Here is a 16,932-nt window from a genome sequence, read left to right on the forward strand (position 1 = left end):
TTGGAATATTAAGAAAATTCTTCCCTAAATGGAGACTAAATTCTCTGTGCACAAAACTTCATCCATTTTTAAATTCCACCCTTCAGGGCAACTCAAAACAAGTCTAATTCTATTCTACAACCAAATGGAACTTCTTCCTTGCATTACTTGTTTTTATTGACAAATTATAGTTGTGTATATTTATGGCGATTGTTACAATTAGAGCTGTCCTGCTTTTTTTCCTCTGTGTCCTTGGAGAATGTTGCTCCACATAGGAGCCTATGTTAAAGTACAGGCTGGGCAGAGCAGTGCTGTCACACACATCTGCCATGTGTGTTGTCAAACTGTGGGATCTGTCTATTCAACTTGAAAGACTACAGTCTGAGCCAGACTGAGATTGGGAGGACCATTATTTCAGACCTACCCAGGCAGAAAAAATAAGCTGGGCATGGTAGTGTGTACCTGTCATCCCAGCTACAACAGGAAGCCCAAAGTAGGCTGATTATGGTCCAGGTGCATGCCTGAGCAGGAAGTACTGCCCATCTCAAAAATAACCAGCCAAGCCGGGCGTTGGTGGCTCACGCCTGTAATCCTAGCTACTCAGGAGGCTGAGATCTGAGGATCGCGGTTCAAAGCCAGCCCGGGCAAGAGAGACCGTGAAACTCCTATCTCCAATAAACCACCAGAAAACCAGAAGTGGCGCTGTAGCTCAAGTGGTAGAGCGCTCGCCTTGAGCTGAAGAGCTGAGGGACAGCGCCCAGGCCCAGAGTTCAAGCCCCACGGCCGACCAAAAAAAAAAAAAAAAAATAACCAGCCAAAAAAGAGCTGGATGTGTATCTCAGCAATAGAGCTCCTAGCTAGCAAACATGAAGCTCAACTCAAAGCCCAGTACTGCAGAAAGAAAAAGAAGAGGTTTCAGCCTGCCTTAAACAGGAAGGAAAGAAAAGAAAAAGGCATATTAATTCATCTAGTATTGGGGGGGAAGTATTATATCTAATTGATTGCAGTATAAAATGTATTTCTTACCATTCATTGTAGTCAGAAAGTTTGAATAAACCATGAGTTGCAGACTGAAACTGCTATATCACATCGTACTGAGTGTACCATCAGTTAACTGTCATCTTTTTATCTTTCTTACTTCCTAATACATTTAATGCACACTACTGACATTGTTATTTGCTTCTCCTATCTGTTGTTTGCATGATGTAGTTTAGGACCTTAGTATGGGACTCTGTTTTCCCTGTTAAGCTTTTATCTCTAGCCTGTTGACCTTTCGGCATCTGGTACTCAGTTTATCCTTCCTGTTTTCAACATCTGCCTCCTCAATAAGTGTGCCTTCTCTATTGGTTTTTTTTTTTTTTTTTTGTCCTGGGGCCTGAACTCTGGGCCTGGGCGCTGTCCCTCAGCTCTTCAGCTCAAGGCTGTGGTGCTGAGGAATCGAACCCAGGGCCTCATGCATGCAAGGCAAGCACTCTACCACGGAGCCACCTTCCCAGCCTTCTCTATTGTTATTGCTTAAATATGTCAAATAGGACTGGTCCAAGAACATAGCCCTGTTGCAGACTACTCGAGATTTCCCCTTCACCAGCTAATACACCACTTGTATCATTTGCATATGACCCTCTAGCCATTAGTGAGCCCCTAACTCTATGTAGCTTGCTTCAAAGGGGTCACAGCAGACCTTATGAAACCTGACCATCTACAGACCAAATTGCAAACTTAAATGCTTGCAAGGGCTTGGCAAGTAGCACAGTGAATGATGTGATAATTAATTCAGGCAATTAGTAAGTAATCAATCCCTGACCTCTGGCCTTGATTCGTAGAAAGCAACGTGGATGGTGAAATCGGGTGTGAAGTGGAGACATTATGATCTGTGTAACCAGTAGCCACTGCTCTGTTAACAGATTTTCCAGGGCAAAATGAACCTTCAAGAAAATCCAGATTTTATTTGCAGGTTGATTTTTTTTTTAATTTCGGCAAAAAAATACTAGTACTGTATGGGCCAAGTAAAATATGAGGCATATTTGGCCCCAGATTTGTGAACTATCCGCCATAGTATCTCTCCATCTACTTGTCTACTGATTATATGACACGAGGCATGGTTTGCCATAGAACCAGGCTCTTTGTGCTTCCTCTGTTTACTCATTCAGGAATCCAACTGGATTCTTCATATCGGTGGACTAGGTGTTAGAAATGATGCTTTCACACTGTGCCTGTTGGCAGCTTCTCCTGCTGGTGAGTTTATTCCAGGATTGGCAGGTGTTGAGAAATGGTGGGATCTGTTGGCCAGGAAACTGGTACTTAGGGTTTCTTGAAATCTCCCATCCATATTAGCTTCACTTCCTTCACCTCATAACCTACATCTATTTTTTTCTCTTCTCTTTTTAGTCTGAAAGCATTGTGTGTGCACACACATGCACATCTACACACCAATCCTGGAGCTTGAACTCTGGGCCTGGGCAATGTTCCTGAGCTTTTTTGTCCAAAGTTATGAACACATTTTCTTTTTCAGGAAATTCAGAGGCACATAGCTAGCCTTACCCCTTCCTTGTTCTTATTCACACACCAAAAATATCTTCTTAAATCTCTGTTTAGCTGACCTGACCGTTTTGGGGAGGCCTCTGCTCATGCAGCATTAGTCTTTCTGACATTGTTTTTGTAAATCCATGCTATTCTTTCATGTTTCCTCTTGGTTATATGTGCTCGTCTTTTGTATAGAAGTAGGTAAAATTTGATCACTTCAGATTTTGTAGTCTGCTAGCCACATCTGTGTAGGTTTCTAAGAAAGAAGGAAGTGCTGGGTCATTAGGCACATCCTAGGTATTAGAAAGGTAGTCTTTTACCAGTGTTGGTAAGGGTTGCCCTATTCCATGACCAATAGGAAAGGGAGGCCTTTCTTTCTCTCAGGAGTATGAAGTTGCCTCAGCTACAAGCAGAAGACATAGAAGTCATTAGGATCTGGACATTGCCTGTGGGAGCTACCACTAGATGGGGGAGGCAACTACTTGAACAGAAAATAGTTTATAGCATGTGGTAAGTGCTCACAGAGGGACCATGGGAAGCTGGGAGCCACAGTGTACAGGGTGTCCTGAGAGCTCAGGGGCAGAGGCCACAAAAACATCTGCTAACTGGGTAAGAGAATAGGTGATAATAAACTAGTGCTAGAAGGAGAAGTCAGAGTAATTCATCTAAGATGCTGGAAAAGCTGCACGTACAAAGCTTGGTGATCTTAGAGAACCAGGCCTATTGGAGAAATAGAATTCTTTGTGGCCAGAACAGGAGCAATGATGGAGATGAAGCAGGAGCTGCGGGCAGGTCTCACCTCCCAAAGGGCTGTCCCCAAGTCCCAGTTTTCTTCACTACTTTGGAGCCCATCATCACCATATCTGAAAGTCTTGGATCTGGCTTCCTCTTAACCACCCAATTAAAACACTTTGTGTTTTACCGAAAGGACTAAACTCTCTTTAACTTTTAATTTTGATAGAATTTTTTTGAAACATATACCAAAGTTGCAAAAATAGTTCTTGGAACTCTAGCCTATTCAAAAAGTTGATATTTTGCATCATTTACTTCATTTTCTCTGCATGTTTTTATGAATGTAATTATTTTTTAATCTGATTGAGACTAAGTTAGAAAAACTGTGCCTCTTTAATCCTAAATATTTCTGTATATACCCTAAAAGTTAGAACAATTCTCATATAACTGTAGTCCGATGATCCAAGTCAAGAAGATTAAGATGTTCACAGGATCATCTATGTCAATATTCAAATTTTATCTATTGTCCCCATATATTTTTACCACCTTTTTTGTATTATAGTGCCACCTTTCCCCATTTTAGAATCTAAACTGGAAAAGATTCTTGACTTTGAGATTTTTGAAGAGAACATTCTAAATACTTTGTACAACACCCTGCAATTTGGGTTTATCTTTCGTTTCCTCATGAATAGATCCGGATTCTAGATTTTGGCAGGAGTTCTGTGTGACTGGTGTTATCAATGTATAATTAAGAGGCACATGATGTTGGTGATGCTAACTTTGCTTATTTGGTTAAGGCAATGCCTACTAGAGTTCTCCACTATTAGTCAGCTTCCCATTTTTGTGATAAAGTACTTGAGACAAGCAGCTTAGAATGAAAGATTTATTTTGGCTTATGGTTTCAGTGATTTCAGTGTCCAGTTACTTCGCCCATAGCTATGAGCATGGGGTAAGGCAGAACATCATGTCAGTGAGGCGCATGTAGCAAGCAGAATTGTTCTTCTCACGGAGGCCAAGAAGCAGAGAGAGAGAGAGGCAAATGGGTAGAGGCACCAATATCCCTCCAAAGGCATGTTCCCATTGGGCCCTACTTTCTAAAATTTCTACCAACTCCCAGAAGCACCACCCACCAGGAACCAAGCCTTCAACAAATGAACCTTGGAAACATTGTAGATCCAACTGTAACAACCATGAAGTTACTATTGTAATGAAGTAATCTTCAAGAGGCTTTCATAGACCATGTGTATACTGATCTGTACTTCATCAGTCTTCTACCTACTACTAGCAGCTTCCACTATGACTTTCAAAGTCTGTCATTCCTTCTATGCTTTTCCTTGGTGTTCTATATTATGGAAAAATTTTTGGTAAGAGATTAGGCTTGCAAACAGGCCAGGCACTGTAGCTCATGCTACTTGGAGACTGAAAGAATCACAGTTTAATGCTAGCCCAGACAAAAAGTCTGAGACCATATCTTGACTGGGTATGGAGCTGGGTATGGTGGTACACACCTGTTATCTCAGGTACTCAGGAAGCATAAATAGGATGATCACAGTCCAAACTAGCCTGGATGGGTGGGGGAGGGGAAGCACCGGTCAGGGAGAGGAGGAAAAGAGAGATTGTTTGAGGAAAAATACTAAGGCAAAAAGGGATAAGGATGTGTCTCAAGTGGTACAGTGGCTGCTTAACAAGAGCAAAGTTCTGAGTTTAAAACTGGAAAAAAAAAAGTCTTGCAAACAGTTTTATTATGTATTAGCTTTTACCTTATTGGATTGGGCCTTTCTGTCATGCCTTCTCTTTTGTGTGTTTTGTATACATTAGGTGTATTGTTTATATGTGTGATCAATGGCTCGAGGGAAGGTTGGGTATGTCACTAGCACTCTAAGGTCAACCTGTGCTTAAGCAAAGGCTTGACAGAGCAAGAAACTTTGGGTTCTTTTTTGGGGGGGGGGGTTGGTTGTGGGGCTTGAACTCTGGGCCTGAGCGCTGTCCCTCAGCTCTTCAGCTCAAGGCAAGCTCTCTACCACTTGAGCCACAGCTCCATTTCTGGTCTTCTGGTGGTTTATTGGAGATAAGAGTCTCATGGACTTTCCTGCCTAGGCTGGCTTTGAACTGTGATCCTCAGATCTCAGCCCCCTGAGTAGCTAGGATTATAGGCATGAGCCACTGGCACCCGGATAACTTTGGGTTCTTAGGATGGTATGGCTGAGTCCTGGTCAGCTGAGGGAACACAGCCTTTTTTACTCCTGAACAGCATATGAACTTGGTTAGTTTTCTTACCCTCTTGACAAAAAATATTAAAGCAAACAGGATCCTGTGAGATTTTTGGACATTGTAAATTAAGGACCTTTTTCTGGTATCTTAGTTTTGTGGGAGTCCTGTCAGGGGTCAAACTCGGGCTCTCAGAGAGCATGAGCAACATGAGATTCCACATCAGGATCTCTTAAAGAGTTTTTCTTTCCCATTTTTGCTGGTAAAGCCAACTAAGGAATGGAGTGTGGGAAGATGAACTGAGGCTTGGTCAGTTCAGTAGAATTTGTAAGGAAATGGGGATTAGAAATGCCCCTGGTGCTGTGAAGCAGAGAAATGCTTTTCCAACAGCATGGTTCATTTTTTTCCTCCTTTTTTCCTCTTCCCTCTCTCTCCAGACAGGCTCAGAGCTCAGCCCGGTTGATGGACCTGTTCCAGGTCAGATGGACTCAGGGCCAGTGTACCATGGGGACTCAAGGCAGCTAAGCACCTCAGGGGCGCCGGTCAATGGTGCTAGAGAGCCCGCCGGACCCAGTCTACTGGGAGCTGCGGGTCCTTGGCGGGTAGACCAGAAGCCCAACTGGGACGCTGCCCCAGCCCCAGCCCCAGCCCACACTGCTCGCCTGGAAGATGCCCACGATCTGGTGGCCTTTTCGGCTGTGGCCGAAGCTGTATCCTCTTATGGGGCCCTTAGCACCCGGCTCTATGAAACCTTCAACCGTGAGATGAGTCGTGAGGCTGGGAACAACAACAGGGGCCCCCGGCCAGGGCCTGAAGGCTACCCTGCTGGCAGTGAAGACCTTGACACCCTGCAGACAGCCCTGGCCCTTGCACGGCATGGCATGAAACCACCCAACTGCAACTGCGATGGCCCAGAATGCCCTGACTACCTCGAGTGGCTGGAGGGGAAGATCAAGTCTGTGGTCATGGAGGGAGGGCAGGAGCGGCCCCGGCTCCCAGGGCCTCTGCCTCCTGGAGATGCTAGCCTCCCAGCACCCAGCACCAGGCCACTCCTTAGTGCTGAGGTCCCCCAGGTACCTCCCCTGGAGGGTCTGCCCCTGTCCCAGAGTGCCCTGAGCATCGCTAAGGAAAAGAACATCAGCCTGCAGACCGCCATCGCCATCGAGGCGCTCACACAGCTCTCTTCCGCCCTCCCCCAGCCTTCTCATTCCACCTCCCAGGCTTCTTGTCCCCTCCCTGAGGCCATGTCCCCTTCTGCCCCTTTCAGGTCCCCCCAGTCCTACCTCCGGGCTCCCTCATGGCCTGTGGTTCCCCCTGAGGAACACCCACCATTTGTTCCCAATAGCCCAGCTTTCCCCCAAGCAACTCCAAGGACTGAGTTTTCTGAGGCCTGGGGCACTGAAACCCCACCAGCAACAAACCCCCGGAACTCCTGGCCTGTCTCCCGCCCCAGCCCTGACCCCATGGCTGAACTGGAGCAGCTGTTGGGCAGCGCCAGTGATTACATCCAGTCAGTATTCAAGAGACCTGAGGCCCTGCCCACCAAGCCCAAGGTCAAAGTCGAGGCATCCTCTTCCTCACCAGCCCCATCACCATCCCCCAGTCTCCAGAGGGAGGCTCCCCCACCGTCATCAGAACCTGACACCCACCAGAAGGCTCAGACTGCCCTGCAGCAGCACCTCCACCACAAGCGCAGTCTCTTTCTAGAACAGGCCCGTGATGCCTCATTCCCTGCTCCATCAGAGCCTCCTGCTTCTGGCTGGTGGGCCCCACCAAGCTCACCTGCCCCCCGGCCTCCAGATAGACCACCCAAGGAAAAGAAGAAGAAGCCCTCTACACCAGCTGGAGCTCTTGTGGGAACGGAGAAAGCAACCCCTGGGATCAAGCCCAGTGTCAGAAAGCCAATTCAGATCAAGAAGTCCAGGTCCCGGGAAGTGCAGCCTCTCTTCCTGCCTCTCAGGCAGATCATTCTGGAAGGGCTGAGATCCCCAGCCTCTGAGGAAGTGCAGGCACCTCCACCAGCCCCTCTCCCTGACCCTCTTCCTACCACACAGGGCTCTGCCATCCCCTTGCCCCCAGAACCTTCTCTTGCGCTATTTGCACCTAGTCCCTCCGGGGACAGCCTGCTGCCCCCTACTCAGGAAATGAGGTCCCCTAGCCCTATGGCAGCACTGCAGCCAGGCTCCACTGGCCCCCTTCCCCCTGCCGATGACAAGTTAGAAGAGCTCATCCGGCAGTTTGAGGCCGAATTTGGGGATAGCTTTGGGCTTCCTGGCCCCCCTTCTGTGCCCATTCAAGACACCGAGAACCAGCCAACTTGTCTCCCAGCCCCTGAAAGCCCTTTTGCCACCCGCTCTCCCAAGCAGATCAAGATTGAGTCTTCAGGAGCTGTGACTGTGCTTTCAACCACCTGCTTCCATTCAGAGGAAGTAAGCCAGGAAGCTACACCCACTAAGGCTGAGAATCCACTCACACCCACCCTCAGTGGTTTCTTGGAGTCACCTCTTAAGTACCTGGACACACCCACCAAGAGTCTGCTGGACACACCTGCAAAGAGGGCCCAGGCTGAGTTCCCTACCTGCGATTGTGTTGGTAAGTCCAACCTTGATGTCAAGAAAGGGCAAAAGGTGGCAGCATAGTGGGCTTGGATTTCTAGGCTCTTTGGTTTGGCATATATTTACTGTGTGCTGATCACCACACTGGATCCTAGGGACAGTGAAATGAGCTAATAGGCTGGTAGAAAAGACACTGCAGAAAAAGTGATAATGCTGTTGTGGCATGTGTGCTGTGGAGGTGGAGGTGGGCATAGGTTCTGTGTAATACCTACTCATTGAGTTGGGGCCATTAAGGAGGGCTTCCTGTGGGAGGAGATATCAGTGTTGAGCCCTTCTAGGCCCATCAGGTAGAAAGGAGACATTCTAGAAAGAGAGAGGGAGTAGCTTGGGTTGTGGAAAGATGAGACTTGTTTGGACTGTCCTTGGTCTGGCAGGAAGGAAAGGTAAGAAAAAAAAGGTTACCCTTCCAGCCACCTTTTTGGATTGATCAGGACCCCAGCAACCCAGGTCAGGAGCTGTACTTTCTACTGTGGGTAGTAGCAAGTTCCTGAGAGTTTGAGAGCAAGTAGGTGGAGAGCAAGACAGTTCTGGCCTGTATTAAGAAGGAAATACTGGAACTGTAAGAAAGTTATCACTTAGGCAAGAAATGATGAGGGCCTCCCTGAGTGTGGGTGGAGAAGGCAGCAAACCAAGTGCCTCTTACAGGGAAGAGATAGGGCAATTGGATTTTGGCTTTGGTGGTGATGGGTACTAAGGACACAGATTTGGGGGGAGGTGGTGCACTTTGTTTGGATAGGCTTGAATCCCAAGTCTATCATTGCTCAAGACTGTAATGTCAGGGTCCGAATTAGCCTTTCTAACAGACTTAAGTATGGGCTATGTGAGCACCTGTGCTGCAGGTCAGAATACTAAAAAGCCAAGTCAACTTATATGTCTGCTTTCTGGGAAGAAAGTGGGACTGAGGGTCTCGGGAACCTCTGTTGTGGGCATGGCCATCCCACAGGAGGTCACTGGTGTGGTGGTGTGGTAGTTCCTGCACTCTACTGTTTATGGAGTGTTCTGTAAAAAACTTGCTTGTTTCGTGTGTTAACAGAACACATTGATGCTTGGCAATAAGTGGTTGAATTTGTGTGACTTCATGATATACAAATGGAAAAAGCAGGCTGTTCTCTCACAAGTAAATTGTCATGTATTGGGATGCTGCTTCCCAAGAAATGCGGGTGAGCTGGGCTGGCTGTCCTACTCTAACTGGGTGTGAGGCCAATGGTGAGAACTCACTTGGGAAATAATGTGAAGACATGTCAGGGTTCTTGCCAGAAGTTCACAGACATACTCCAGGATCATGGGTCCCACTGCCTTCATTCTTTTTAGATGTGACCAACAAAGAAATGACCTTGAGGTATCTTCCAGTATTTGGAGGAAGCCTGTTCTTTGTGATCATAGGAATTGGTCTTGGTGTTTGTGTCTGTCCCCATTACCTGGGTTTGGTCTTCTATATTTCTCTTCTAAGATCAAGAACATCCTTACCTAGCTTTTGGGATTTATTATAGTAAATGTTCAGTTGTGGCCTTCAGTTATATGGATATAAGGGTTGGTCAAGCTAGTTTTTTGTTGTTGTTTTTTTGTTTTGTTTTTTAATTTGAATTCCAACTCACAGCTGGGAGGCTTGGAGTACTTCATGTAATCTCTCAGAATGTCTGTTTTCTCCACTGCACAGTGAAAATGATAATAACATCTACTTTTCAGCCTCGTTCATGTTAATCTTTGGAAGTTGTTAAAATTGTCTCTGACACACCATAGGACTGGAATAGCCCAAATAGCAAGAAAAAGCAGAAAAAACAACTTAGAGAAGAAGAGCCAAGCATGGTACCTTATATCTATAATTACAACTACTCAGGAGGTAAAGACAGGATGATGTGTTTCACTGCCAGCTGGGGGAAAAAGTTAAAGATCCTATTTGAAAAAATCAGCCAGGTACTAAGAATATGGCTCAAGTAGTAGAACACTTACTTAAGGGCTCCCACTCCCCAAAGAGAAAGGGAGGGGAAAAGCCAGCCATGGTGGTATATGCCTAGCTACTTGGGAGGCAGAGGTAGGAAAATCATGCCCTTGGTAACCCTAGGCAAAATTGGAGACCCTTAAAAATGATTTCAGGGCATGAACCAGACCAGTGACTCATGCCTATAATCCTAGCTACTCAGGAGGCTGAGATCTGAGGATCACAGTTCAAAGCCAGCCTGGGCAGGAAAATCCACAGAAGCTTAGCCACAGGACCCGAGCCTAGAGTTCAAGCCTCAGTTCTGGCAAAAAAGGAAAAAATAAAAAAGATTTGAGAGGTTGGCTCAAGTAGTAGAATATGTGCCTAGCAAGCTTAAGGTCCTGAGTTCAAACCCTAGGACCACAAAACATTTTTTAAAAGAAAAGAAGAAAAAAAGTTGGCTGTTCTCTTATCAGACATTCTTTTAAGGGTAAAAATGAAGAGAAAAGGTTCATCATTGCTTACTTGAAAAAAAAAACAAAATTGTTGATAAAATCTCCAATGGTCTCTTCCACATACTCTGCTGTATGCCTCTTTTCATCAGCATTGTGCTGTCACAAAGAAGTGGCCACATCAAGAGAACATGTATAAAACCAACTCGGTCCTATCACAGAGTATAATAGTTTACAGAAGCTGTTGTTCAGAGATGGGTTTTGAAAAATGTAAAATTTGAAAAATGAAATGGACAAATATAGGGAGAATTGGAAAGTGATTCCTTCAGACTGAAGAGTCTATGAGCAGAGCTTGGGGTGGCCTTGAGGGTGTGGGGAAGATAAGGATGGTGGTTCAGTATTCTTCTGTTTCTCCAGCCTGAGGAGTCCTCAGAGAGGATGCACCCTAGCTTGAAGTCAGTGATGCAGAAGATAGCATCTGAGAGATTCAGCAATGGCAGTGCAGTAGTGCTGCCCTGGCGGTGGGAGTATAGGCAGGGAGCAGTCTATCACTGCCAACTCATTTATTTCTCTAGCTTTATTTTACCTGTGTCTCATTCTAAACAAAGCTTGGTACCAAAGCTACCTTGTATTGTGAATATAGAAAAAAAGGCTTAGGTGGAAACAGAGAAAATAAATAGCACACCAGCTGGATGCTGGTGGCTTACACTTACAATCCTAGCCACTCAGAGGGCTAAGATCTGAGGATCATGGTTTGAAGCCAAACCAGGCAGGAAAGTCCTTTATCTCCAGTTAACCACCAGAAACATGGAAGTAATGCTGTGGCTCAAAGTGGTAGAGTACTAGCCTTGAGCAAAAAAGCTCAAGGACAGTGCTCAGGCCCTGAGCCCCACAACTGACCAAAAAATAAAATAAAATAATCCCATCTAGGTGAAAAGGGTTAGAAAAAAGACTAGTGGGAGCTATACCAAGTAATTGTTTCTGGGGTCGGACTTTCCCCTCATATGCTTTTCTATGGTAAAATGTATTTTATAATCAAGCAATGCTTGTAAAGGTGCCTCTAGCAGTAGCATGGAAGGCATCACCAGGTAACCAAACACTAATTGCTAAGAGCTTTGTTTTCTGAGCATCTGAAAGGGATTCATATAATACTAGAATGAAAAGGCATACTTGAAATTTCAAAGAAGTAAATTTAGAAGCTAAGGAAGGAAATATCTTCCTCTGAAATGAAATGTGATATTTACAGTTTTGAGAAAATTTAATAAGTTGAATTTCTATACTTAACTATAGCAAGGGATGTGTGGGTATTGTCAACATAGTTTTAATATTTTGAAGCATGCATTCAAGATCCCTTGGCCAACGATTCTTAGTCTGTGATGCTTTTGTTAGAGGTAGGACCCTGGTGGGGAGCCTGGGTCTTTGTGCATTGTATCCATTCTCAGTAATGAGAGGTTCCCAGAGGAACCAGGTTAGCACAAGGAATGAGTCCAAATAACTTTTTAGTCAGAAAAGCATCCTTTGAGATGTAGTCATCATTTTGTAAATGAGGAAACAGCCTATGTTAGCTTTTAAGTGTTGTCCTGATGTCTCTAAGGAGCATCCAGTAGGAAGTCACAGAGACTAAACCAGAGCCCAGAGCAGGAGGTTAGGACATGTAGATTTCAGCTGCTTCCATAGATGTGCTGCGTTTTTAGCCAATTGATTATCCTACCTGAAAGAAATGGCCAGAAGAAAAACATCTCCTTTACCCAATACCTTGTAAGTCTAAATAAGGGAGTGGCATTGTTAGCAAGTATGGCTGCTTTCAGTGTCTGCCTGGTGACAGTGTATACCTAAGATGTAGGTATTACAGTCCTTAATGGGCAATGCTAAGTTAACAATCATGTTACAATCATGTAGTCTGTCTACTACAGTTTTTTAATGAAAATTTATCCCCTGCCTTTACATTCAATTTGAAATGAAGAGGAACTTTTTATGTTCTCAATATTTTTTGAGACAATAGTTAAGTATCAGTATAAAGGCAGGGAATCTGACCCTGGGAAGAGAGACATTAGTAGGAGGCTTCCCGAAGAAGGTGATATCTGAGTTTTAAAGGATCAATAGAAGTTGAATTGATTAACCAGGAAAAGATGTTGAATGCTAGGCAGAGGGGTATAAGATCATAGAGATGAAAGACATACAAAGCCACATGAAACTATGGAGCTGAGAGAACACTGGGAAATGCAAGTATTTTGTGTGACTGGCATGTTTGATGGAGGATTGGGAGTGGCCAGGAAGTAGTTTCAGGGGAACTGAGGATGATACCAAAAGCAGACAAACCAGTTTGCAGGCTCAGACAAAAAGTAAAGGGTGCCTAGAGGGACACTGAGCAGGAATGGATGGGAGAAAGAATAAGAATAAGAAGCAAGTGGCAGCAGTTGAATATAGGAGTAAGTAAGGAGAAGAGGCAGTCACAGGCATCCCCTGAGGTTCCAGGTTGAAAGATGAGGTGGAGAGTGGTACATTCACTGGCACTGAAATACTGGAAGAGAACCAGTTTGGCATCGGTGGGAGGAACCTAAGATGGTCTGGTAGGATCTGTGAATGGTGTGTTCCTCAACAATGGATGGTAGCTCCAGTCATGGTCATTTCCTCAGGCTTAACATAAAGACCAAGAAAAAGCCTGAGAATAGAGAACACCAACATTTAGGGGAAAGGGAATCTGAAGTTCATGTGGAGGAGATAGGGTAAGAAAAGGTCAAGGGGGTAAGTTAAAGAGCCCAGAACTAGCTACCAGTATCAGAGCCAAGGAATAGTCAGGATTTAGTGCTGCTGCTGCTGCTTTGTCTGACTTTGTTCTGTGCACTAGTGGATGGTGGGCTTGGGGGCATGTGGCTCAAATGGCAAGAGTGAGGCTCTCATTCCAAACCTCATGCAGCCTCCAGTCAAAATAAAAGAACAAGAACTGTTAATTGTTTCTAAAGCATCTAGTCTAGTGCCAAGCATATGGCAAGCACCTTAGTAATTTTTACTTAACTGTCAACCTCATTCTACTTCTGTATTTCAACTCTACAGAAATATCATAGCAGCTTCGACATAATCTCTTTACCTTTAATTTAGTTATTATAAAGATATTTAAATAGCCAGGTGCCAGTGGCTCATACCTGTAATACTAGCTACTCAGGAGGCTGAGATCTGAGGATTGTGGTTCAAAGCTGGCCTGCACAGGAAAGTCTGTGAGACTCTTATTTCCAATTAACCACTAGAAAACCAGAAGTGGTGCTGTGGCTCAAGTGGTAGAACACTGGCCTTGAGCTGAAGAGCTCAGGGACAGCGCCTAGGCCCAGAGTTCAAACCCCGTGACTGACAAAAACAAAAACAAAACCCCACAAAGATACTTATACCTATTACCAGCATGCAGCACAGACTCATAAGCAGCTGACCTGAGTCTTTAGTGTGAAAAATTTAACACATTACATAATCACAGTTAGGTTCTTATCGCCTGCTTACCTCTTGGGACATCCTGCTATTGGTAAATTATTCACAGGCACAGGGTAGTAGATCTATTTGGCTATGCACCCAAAGTGTTCAACACTAAGACCACTGAAGTTGCATTTAAAAACTGAAGAAGTATTATGGAAGGCTATTTGGAAAGAGAAGTAGTTATAAAAGTATTGTGTGATTTTGACATCTGTGCATTAATTGCATAGTGTCTTTGTACCAGTGTCATTTTTGTAAGTGTCTCAGCTGTGCTCCCACATACATTTCTAGTCTTGAGTTTTCCCTGGGAACATGTGGATACCCTTGTCTATGTAGACAGGGAGGGAACTTGGAAGGTCATTTAAAAACTGAGAGTTCCTCTTTCTGTTAGTAGTAATGACTAATTTGTTATGTTGAATATCTCTTGCTGATAGAAAAATAATTCATTTTCACCCTCAGCCTAGTGCAGAAGTAGAACAGCATTTTAATGAGTATAAAATTAAGTTCACAGGGTTAAGAAAAACACCTAGAGCCATGAAACCAGGATTTTCTCAAAAATTGAATCTTGCTCTCCTGAGGTCTCCCCCAGAGCTTTCTATTATATATTCTAGAAAAAGCTACATATTTTCTCACTGCTCAAAGGAAGGCAGTCAACAGATATTTCTATAGGAAGAGTTGAGCCATTTCTCTGCTGTTCCACTTTACATTTATGGAGAAGAAAGAAACGTTACACTGGGGACGGAAGGGAATAATGGACACCTAATGGCAAGATAGCAAAACACTCCTTTCCCAAAACCTAGTGAAAGGAACAAAAAGAAACAAAATTAAAGAACAGCTAAATTTAGTTGTTGTGTTTTTGTTTGTTTGGTCTGTTGTGTGGCTTGAACTCAGGTTCTGAGGGCTGTCCTTGAGCTCTTTTGCTCAGGGCTAGCACTCTACAACTTTGAGCCACAGCTCCACTTCCAGTTTTCTGGTGGTTAATTGGAAGTAAGAGTCTCACAGACTTTCCTGTCCAGTGTGGCTTTGAACCACAATCCTCAAATCTCAGCCTCCAGAGTAGCTAGGACTACAGGCGTAAGCAACCAGCACTGGGCTGCCAGGTAAAATTTGGTGATGGCCACAATCTTTTATTTTTTTCTTTCAATTTTTCATTGTTATTAAAAAGGTGATATATAGATGGGTTATAGTTATATAAGCCAAGTATTGAAATGAGTATATTTCTTTTTGGACAATGTCCCTCCTTCCCTCGCTCTCCCAGTTTTTCCCTCCCATCCCCACCTGATAGCCACAGTCTTAAACTGTCTCTTCCAAGGAATGTGCCAGAATAGTATCAAGTTAAAGATACAAAAACTGTATCACTAAAGTATATAATTCCCATTGAGGGAGACAATCATTAAGGCTCAGAGGAGCCCTACATCTTGGTGTGGGCTAGAAACCACCTAATATAGAAGGTGTGTTCTGTGGAAAGCAAGCAGGTGGCTTTATGCCTCTGCTCCAGCTTCTGGCAGGGTAAAGTCTGGTCTGATTATGGTTGGCTGGAGAGAAAGGAAACCATATGCTAGGAACCAGCTCTGCAGCTGAAGTCCAGCAGTACCAAGGACCCTGGAAGGGAAAATTCTTTTTACTGAGCTACCAAACAAAAATTCTACCAAAATTGAGGCTTTTATTTTGTTTTTATTTTAATCAATTTATTTTTTTAATGGATCGTGGAGTTTGAACTCTGGGCCTGGGCGCTGTCCCTGAGCTCTTCAGCTCAAGGCTAGCACTCTACCACTTGAGCCACAGTGCCACTTGCAGCATTTTCTGTGGATGTGTATTGAGGAATCAGACCCAGGGCCTCATGCATGTGAGGCAAGCACTCTACTACTGAGCCACCTTCCCAGCCAATTGAGGTTTTTAAAAAATGTGATCTTATCAGAGAGACTGAAACACACCCTTTTGAAGGAATAATCCAAAATACCATCTTCACAGAGCATATAACTCAACTTGTAGCACATCACACATAAGCACACATTACAAATATAGAGGCATTGACTCTAGCAAAATGACGTGCTTAGGGATAGACTTGCCAGTTGGGACTGTCCAGGTCAGAGCCAGTCCCACTTCCTCTCATTACCTCAGACTGCTGAACTTTTGAACTAATAATTGAAACCTCTATAATATCTAGTTTTCTAGCTTAAGTTCCAAAGTAAACAGGAGTATGAGCAAATGAGTATAGATGAGTGACTTTTTTTTTTGTTTTTTTGGCAGTGCTGGGAGGTTGAACTCAGGGCACTTGAGTTCACTTGTACTTGCTAATGTAGGCACTCATCATTTGAGCCACCGTGCTAGCCCTTTTTTTTTCATTGTTGGGTTGTTTGCTTGTTTTATTTTTCTGCCAATAGTGGAGCTTGAACTCAGGATGTGGGCTCTATCCTTAGTGTGTGTGTGGGGGGGGCGGGGGTTGTTTCAGTTTTTGTTTTTTGCTTAAGGCTGGATGAGCCACAGCTCTGCTTCTGCATTTTTTGGTGGTTAATTGGAGATTTTTAAAAAATCTCATGGACTTCTCTGCCCTGGCTGGCTTTGAATTGTGATCCTCAGATTTAGCCTCTTGAGTAGCTAGGATTCCAAGTAGGAGCCACCAGTGCCTGGTTTGCACTGGCTATTTCTGAGATAGATTTTTTTTTCCCCTTATCCCTGGGAAAACCTGGTCTGCAGTCCTCCTATTTGTGCTTCCCTGAGTACCTGGGATTAATGGGTACTTGACTCCGTTCCCAGCCATTAATTATACTTCTCCTTTAGTCGGAATGACAGGTGATGATGGATGAGTATGCACCATGCCCATTTGTCAAGATTATGTCTCACAAACGTTTTTTGCCTGCAAAGTATGTAATCTCCAGATCTCCACTTCCCAATTAGCCAGGACTACAGGTTTCAGCCACTGTGTCTGCCCTAGACCAATGGTTTCTAGCTGGGGGCTATTTTTTCCCTCTCCAAAAATGGGACACTTGGCAATGTTTTGAAGAAGATATTTTTTAGTTGTCACAGTGGGAACAATACTGCTTAT

At 44.4% G+C, this 16,932-nt stretch overlaps 1 protein-coding gene across 6 annotated transcripts in view; it reads left to right on the forward strand.

The window, feature by feature from the left end:
* Positions 1-16,932, forward strand: part of Tet3 (tet methylcytosine dioxygenase 3) — a 104,146-nt gene that overhangs the window by 47,433 nt on the left and 39,781 nt on the right. For all 6 annotated transcript variants that reach the window (XM_069989008.1, XM_069989009.1, XM_069989010.1 and 3 more), the window contains one exon: positions 5,880-8,034. In XM_069989008.1, the coding sequence (XP_069845109.1) occupies positions 5,880-8,034 (2,155 nt within the window). The remainder of the gene's footprint in view (positions 1-5,879; positions 8,035-16,932) is intronic.

The sequence above is a fragment of the Dipodomys merriami genome, unplaced genomic scaffold (assembly GCF_024711535.1).
Source record: "Dipodomys merriami isolate MVZ:Mamm:240054 unplaced genomic scaffold, mDipMer1.0.p SCAF_37, whole genome shotgun sequence".
NCBI lineage: Eukaryota > Metazoa > Chordata > Mammalia > Rodentia > Heteromyidae > Dipodomys > Dipodomys merriami.